The sequence below is a fragment of the Phalaenopsis equestris genome, unplaced genomic scaffold (assembly GCF_001263595.1).
Source record: "Phalaenopsis equestris unplaced genomic scaffold, ASM126359v1 Scaffold000428, whole genome shotgun sequence".
NCBI lineage: Eukaryota > Viridiplantae > Streptophyta > Magnoliopsida > Asparagales > Orchidaceae > Phalaenopsis > Phalaenopsis equestris.
This window is the reverse complement of record NW_018164869.1, coordinates 6,144,168-6,152,463: the sequence shown is the minus strand read 5'-3', so window position 1 is coordinate 6,152,463 and position 8,296 is coordinate 6,144,168. Positions and strand designations below refer to the sequence as shown.

Below are 8,296 nucleotides of genomic sequence, written 5' to 3'. Positions count from 1 at the left end.
TATATATATATATATAAACTTTGGTAAAGTTCATGGAATTAAAATAGAGCTGCTTGAGATATGAATGGAGAATTTGAAGGATTAAGATGAACCAATATACATTACAATTAATCCACTCGATCCGGATATATTTTAACCTCTTTTCAAAGTAATATTTTAAAAAGTCTAAAATAGTTAATTTTCCATTTTTTTGGGCATTTACAATATTTAATACATAAAATTTTATGTTTATATGTATGGCGTACACTCAAATATTTAATTTCACCTAACAACAATCATTATTATCAACTTTTTAATAGTGAAATATAATCTTTCATGCATAAGATTATAACAACAAAACTTTATATATGTGAATATCAAACTTAAGAATTTAAATATGTAAATACATAAGAATTGTGTGTATGAATGTAAGTAAATGTTCCTTCTAATTATTTTTATCTTTTGAAGAAACATGGCCAAAGTTTTTTTAATTATTTAAATGTAAAAGTGATTTTATTCATTGGTGAAATGTATAGGAGATAAAGAGTCATTGGCTTGTCAAAATTTTAGAGATATGTGCTAGAATAAAATATTACTTGTTGGACAATATTTCACTCATTGGCTTCTCAAAAGTTTAGAGAAGAAAACCCATATTATATCTTTGACATTCGTGTTGGAACATCATATCTTGAATAATGCTTGATTGATTATGGTGGCCATAAGCCCAAAGAATAACATCACCAAATATATGAATGAGATAATTGGATCTAAAATGTATAGATCAAAATTTGTTACATCAATTTCAAAATTTTAAGAATAATTACACAATGAGCAATTATAAGTTACATGAATTTTGTCACAATTGAGACGTGGAGGACCCATAAAATTATCATTTTGACCAATTCTCATTGTACGAAGATTACCAAACTAATAATATTGATCTCCTTAATCGACGATAGAAGTTAATTTACTAGCTACCTTTAAGGCGGATTTTGCATATAAAACTTAGTATATTTTGCACCATTAGAAAGAGGAGTCAAACTTATGGGGAGGGCAACTTTTGTTAGCCCATAGTAGAGGCTTAGAGACTAAGAAAACATGTGCTATAAAATGCTTGAAGTATATATTGTTTACAATATTGTAAAATAAAATATGATGTATTTTTTTCATTATTCTATCAAAAATTTATATTTTAATATTTAATGGTCGACCCCTTTCTTTTATGAAGACAATCGATGAAACTCTTAAGAACTTTAAAATTCTTTCCATGAATCGTAATCAAACCAAGGTTATGTAAGAGATATTTCATTTAGTCTTCTTCTCTTAGAATATTATGTGGACTGGGTTAATTTGGCATTTTATTATTATAATTAAGGGGGCATTTATCATAAATTTATGACAATAAAATAGTGTAAATGTAAATATCAAAATTTGGGTGTTTGATATGTAAATACGTATGAATTGTGTGTTATGTATGTAAATTTCCCTATTATTTTTCTTTTCTACTTAAGTAGGTGAAAGCTACCCTCAACATTTTATTACAAATAAGAAATATCATTTCAATCGGTAAATGCTAAAGCTTTCATTTGGAGTATTGACTGCATAATTGATATTTTTAATGTACAACTTGGTTTGAGAGAAAATCTATCTATTTTTTTATTTATATTTACTTTAAAGTAATAGTTTTTACATTTATAAAAAAATGTAATTTAACATTCAATATACACCAAATGACATATATTTGTCACGTGCTATAACAGCTACATTATTTGAGTATAAATTTAAATTCATTAACTAAATGAATAATATGGAGTTGATTAATGATTGAAAGTGATCTAGAGGGCCATTTTCTCAAATAGGGAAGTACTAAATGACCCTAACTTAAAATGCAACTTGATGCGGTCATGACTGCCCACTTATGAAAAAAAATTGAGCCAAATGACTCAACATTGACAGATGATAAATTACAATTATAATATATAGTTGTTCTCGTAGGCTAAAGGTTGTTAGAGTCAGAGTTAAGAAGAAATTAGAGATCAAAATATTACTTGTCCTTTATGGAGGCGTGGATTGGATAATTTTGAGTTGGCGAGCAATTAGAGTTGGGTGGGATATCCTTTATATTGAATAAGGAAGATGGACTAAGTAACATAGTTTTTTGTTCCTTAACTTTAAAGAATACCAAATAGGATAAAGCATGGCAGTCAAAATTCTAGTTTTTTTTTAATAATTCAGAAGTTTATAATTTTTAAATTTAAGAAAATTTGGATTAATTTATAGAGTTTGAGAGACATGTTTTAATCCTTTTGTAACATTATGCCAACATATTTTTATTATTATCACAATGGATGCACCATTTTATACCTTGTCTTTGTTAAAAACTGATTCAACACATGGGCTAATTTGATTGACGAAGGTACTTCAAGACATAGCTAGATAAACAACAAATCATCAATGATGATTTTTTGATAATGGTGTAATGATAGATGATAACCGTCATCACTAAAATCTTAAATCAGTGAATAAAATATATCACTATGCTTATTTTGATGTCTATATATTCAATAAAATTGAAAATATTAAATTGATGAGAGCAATCTAAAAAATTTCACTGATAAAGTTTAGGACCGTAAAAATAGCAAATATAAACTACTATTTTTATTTCAAGCTTTGTGTCTATATAAGATTCAATGTAAATGGTTATAAGCATAAGATGTGTCTTTTAAATATGCATAAGGAAGGAAGGAAGAGGGAAAAATTTAGCCTCTCATCATCCAGTTCAATAAAACTTGAGCTAGTTCAATTGAGTAGAAACCCAAATATTTGGTTTTTAATAAATTTAGTATTATTATAATTATTGCATATACTAGATTCCAAGCTAGTGGTTTTTTTTTAATTTTTTTTGGAAGTGTTTAGCCTACTTGACCACTTCTTATAAATCAAGGCGAAACTCTCACCAAGCCCATGAAAAAGGTTTTTTGCCTTTTGGTTATACAATTTATTCACACAGACCAACCAATGTTGTGCCCTTTACATTATCTTAGTTAACAATAGGATTCCTAAATTATGTTATGTTGTATTGTTAGTCTTTGTTCTTTATAAAAGATCTATGTAGTCTTAAATTTGCTTGAAATGGAAGAGATGTGTTAAATTCATTCAACAGCTCCTTTCCACCCCTATCTCTAGAGGTGTACATATTAAAATAATAAAAAATGTTTAATCTAATATGTTCTTATATATATACTTCATTGAAAATGTTAAATAATTAAAATTTATAGTAAGTAAAGTAATTATCTTTATTATAAAATTAAATTAATCAGGAATTTTGTTAGAGAGTTTATGTACAAGTTATTAAGTCATTATAATAAAGAAGTTTCTCTCCTAAACTTTGAACTAATAAGAGTAACTTAGTCTGGAAATCAAATTTTCTAGCATATTTAGATTTTTTTTATTATTTCAATGAAAATATATTTTCTTACCTAACAAAAGAAAAAAGCCACATTTATCTAATCTACTTAATTTACGTTTCATCTATCTTATTTATTATTTAATATTTTTTTCTCAATTATTGCAAAAGCTACTCAATTTACAAAAAAGATAATTATATTTATCTGTCATTAATAAAGTTTTATGATCAAGCACAAAACTCGATGCATTTTTACTAGAAATCTTCCAAATTCATATTCATGATCATCCAAGTTCCGATTTCATCAAATTTAAAATCAAATAGAGTGTCTCGAGAAGACGAATCTAATGGTTGAAATTGTTTCAATCCCAGTTCATTCAAGGCGAAATTGAACCGTTGCAGAATTGGAGACTTTGGATTAAAAAAAAAATGAGAAGTGAAATTTCACAACATAGTTTAGGGAAAAGAACTAACGAGTAACCACCTCTGTAACCGCCAGCCACCATTGACCCTTGGCCTCTAAGAACACATTCATATTTAGGGGTGTAAATTGTTCAGCCGTGTAAACGAATAGTTTGTTTGAAATAAGCTGATGTTTAAAATTGTTCGTGAAGTCACTGCTTGTGTTCGTTTCTGAATGAGTCGAACACGAGCTATTCGTGAACGACGAGTCAGTTTGACATCCCTAAAATTAATACATATAAATAATATAGTAGATTAATTATATAATTTATATTATATAAATATATAATATCTACATTAGTATATTACTAATATAATATATTAATATATTATTATTATTAATTTATTATATATTATAATTTATAAAATTTAATGTTTTAAAATATCATAAATTATATATATATAATTATTTTAAATTATTTTATATTTCGAACACGAACGAACGCATCACTATTCGTGTTTGATTCGTTTAACTAACCGAACGAAAAAAAAAATTTCACGTTCGTCTCGTTTACTTATCGAACGAATCGAACACGAACTCATTGATGAACCGAACACGAACTGTTCGCGAACAATGAGCTTTTTTGACAGCCCTATTCATATTATGTCTAGGATGGGCAATTGCCTTCCTCAAATTTATATTTTTATATATAAATAGAAAAATTTAATATTTATTTCTTATGTTGTCAAGTCAATTGAGTAATTTTGTCTACTCTTGAAATATTTTTTGGCCGAATACATAAAAAAAAGATATTTGATGATTTTGTCCGCACTAAAAAAAATAATGTTAGTTCGATCTCAGTCAAATTTTGTAGTAGTCGATCACTGTCGGCCATCATCTCATGTCATCACTTATCACTTATCGTCTACGACTGTTATTAAATTTGAGAAATTATGCAGAGGTAATTATTTCTTAAAGATAAATTTATGAAAACACTGGAGACATAAGAACATAATATTTATTCAACTGTAAGGAAAAAAAAATTCTATCAATTATTTCCCCAAACAAATCCTCAAATTAATTCTCACCAGCGTATGCATGATCGCTCCAAGAATTAAATTATTCAGAAAACTCCCAATAAATAAAAAAAACAAACTTTAACCTTTCTAGTTTCCACAACTCTGTACCCCTACGGGCCCTACCAACAGTCACAAGTCAAAGTCAGAGCCCTCCCGCCGGCGACGGATGAGCGCCCACGTCATCTCCAACTTCAATAGTAGACCTAACAACCGCCTCCAACGCCGCCGCAAAATTAGGATGCGCCATAATCGCCGCCGTCGCCGCATTTACCTTATCGGCAAGCAGTTTCTGCTCCCCTGAGGAGCCAACAGACATATGCGGCCCTGAGAACTTGGACTTGGTGCAGGGCGATTGGGTAATGCTTTGAGGAATGTGGAATAGAGAAGATTGGGGTTCATTGCACTGAAGATGGGTGGTGGGTTCGTGGGTGAGATCGAGGGTGATGGTGGGGAAAGGGGCGGAAGCGGAGATGGTGGCGAGGCTGATGGGGAAGGGAGCAATGGGGCGAACTTGCAAGTTGGGATTGACGATGGCGGCATCAGGGATCGGCATAGAACCGGAAAGGAGCATCGAGGCGGCGGCGGAGGTGGTGGAGGCCGTTGCCATGGCCGCCGGCGGGAGAGGGTGGTTGTGTTCACCTTCGTATGTGGTTATCAGAATCGTGCTGTCTTCGGCGCATCGCTGGACCTGCAGGAAATTAAAATTGACCGTTTTGGATCAACAAAAAAATTTAACTTTTAAATTTTTATTGACCAATTTGTTTAATCAACGAATAGTATTGTAAACAGTATATGAAGAAACAAAGGCATTCAAAATTAATGCAAGGAATTACTTGTTTACGAACAGGGCAGCCTCCAGTCATGGTACACCTGTAATATGCTCGAGGACAAGGACTTCCTTTGGACATCTTCTGCCCATATTTCCTCCACTGACATCCGTCCCTCATCTAAATATAATAAAAACTTCACTTTAATCAAATAAGGTTTCAAGACAACAAAACAGGGCTCAGGGAGGGGTTCGAAGATAATTACCACGGCGGCCTCACAGCGGGCTCGAACAGCAACGCGAGTTTTCCTCATGGTAGCCTCTTGCACTTGCATTGCCGAAGACAGCTTGGCATCTACTTTTGGGCGCCAATTTCCGCCAGGACTCAATTCTGAAATCATTTCTCCACCGCTTGTGCCAACGCATCTCTCATTTCCACCATGATCGGTATAACGAGCCTTCTTCAGAACAGAGTCCTGATCAGCTTCTTCTTTGAGGTTGCTCGCCGGCGATATCGGCCGCTTAAAGCCTACGCTCTCATTCGAGGAATCTCTATTCACCTCCTCCGCAGGCGCCATTAACCTAAGGCCAAGGTCTATGAACGGCCTAGCCACAATTGTTTCTCTTTCCTCTTGATTTATCGAGTCAATCATGACCTAAGGAATCAACGTTTATGTAACATAATAGTGATACGAACTACATTCATCTTAAAAGCTCTCGAATTTGAGAAAGTTATAATTACCCTGTGCTCCAGGTTGCTTCCATTTCTATTGTCATATTCATATTTCGCGGCAATGAATTGCTTTTGAAGAGAATTGTATTTGCTTTTCAGTTGGGAAAAAATGTTAGCAAGCCTCTGATTTTCTTTCTGCTTTCGCTCTATTTCGGCTTTCATTGCTGCCATCTGATCGATAACATTATCAAGTCAGTATGACACAAAATTTTAAGAAATCTTTAGAAGTGCAGATATACTATTCTCTTCTTTATTAGATATATTAAAGCACACGCAGTATTTTCGAGGCCAACCTCGCTCTCTTCATCAACATTGTTCTGCTCTGTCGTCGGTATCCCGACATCCACAATCGACTGCTCTGTCACGGAATAAAGTTGAAGCGCCGTCTGCATATAATAATGTTAATAATAACAATAAGAATAATAATGAACTCAGTCAAATAAATTACATTGATGGTAACGTCCTCCCCGACGATGCTAAGATTTGATGCATTGTCTTCTTGTTCATTCCTTGCCCTGCTCTTCTCCTTCTCGAAGAAGTCCATCTCCTCCACAACTCTCCGACCATCATCAGACGGCAAGTCTATTACCTCCTCTAACGGGCTGTTTAAGTCTAAAATAGACCCCCCGCTGTTTCCTCCTCCACATTTCTCCATATATATATCAACTGAGAAAGTAAAAGAGAAGAAAGGATTAGAATTTTGGCTGCTGTATTCTTTCTTCGTTCGATGTAAGTAAAGGAGAAGAAGGAATAGGAAGTCGGTTGCTGCAATCTCTCTTCGTCTGTTGTAATATAAGAGAGGAAAGGAAGACTGAATCCATGAATGAGGACTGCTTCTGGGGCCACGTGGCGGAAAGTATAAGGGGCTAGACTCCATTAATGGCGGGAAGAAGGCAGTAGAGGGAGTTATTCAAGCGGTGTTGGAAACGCCGAGCGATCGCAACGGTGAGCCGGGCGAGGAGGTCAAATCGGACCGACATTACCGCGGAGAGGATTGACATCGGGACTTGACTTTCTAAACCGGACCGGCCGGATTAGCCCTTGGGTCTGTTTACTCGCTCGTTCGTTAGAAGCCTGCACACGTGCAGGTATCAGCGTGATGAATGTGATTGAAACGTGGGTGGGCTGTGACAGCTTGATTGGAGCATGTTGACATGTGGAATGCTCAATCTGGGTCCGACGAACATTGTCTGATTTTTATGTTTTATTTATATAAAATAAATTAAAAGATTATTGAGTTTATTAGGGTTATTTTGTGTGTGTGTGTATTTTAATAAATTTTTTCCCTAGCTAGATTTTGCGTATATCATTTAAAGTGAACCGAGCTAAACTATTTTAGAAATTGCACAACAAAATTTCATTCATACTGATGCGACCCAGAAAGTTTAGAAGGAATTATCATCTTCGTGCTGCACGGAAACCCGACACATTCTCAGATAAGCCCATCGCTGGAAGTGTCATCAAAATTTTGCTCCTGTGCGCTTGGATCTCAGCTTCTTATTCTCCCCTTATAAACCAACACTTGATTGAAAAACTTGCAAAGTCTTCACACTTTAATCAAGATTTGCCCGTGTCTACCTTATATCTTATATCGTCTTAAGTATCTATCAATTCTCAAATATTCACCGTTGCACCCTGCTAGTTTCGCTATAGTCGCCCACCGTAGTCTGCTGCTGATGTAAGACTTCATGTTTTCCCTATTTTTTACAAATTTTCATTATTTGATAATTTTCAGAAAAGCAAGCAAAATCATTGAAAACATTGAGGGGTAACAAATGGTTCGTCAATTATTTTATTATTCAACACAATTCTCGAGACACGTAGAACGAACCTCAAAGAATTTCTTAACGAGAAATATTCAAACAAATTAAAAATTAACCATCACTCAAATTATAGTAAACTTGTAGTCAAGCAAACTGGCTCGACAAGA

General features: G+C 33.6%; 1 protein-coding gene across 1 annotated transcript; it reads right to left on the bottom strand.

The window, feature by feature from the left end:
- Positions 1-4,990: 4,990 nt before the first annotated feature.
- Positions 4,991-7,204, bottom strand: LOC110027530 (probable WRKY transcription factor 31; the record flags this gene model as incomplete). Its single annotated transcript, XM_020729003.1, is given in 6 exon segments — positions 4,991-5,555; positions 5,701-5,814; positions 5,900-6,289; positions 6,376-6,537; positions 6,660-6,752; positions 6,815-7,204. Coding segments are annotated over 6 exon segments (1,512 nt in total). The 5' UTR covers positions 7,022-7,204.
- Between the last annotated feature and the right edge of the window lie 1,092 nt (positions 7,205-8,296).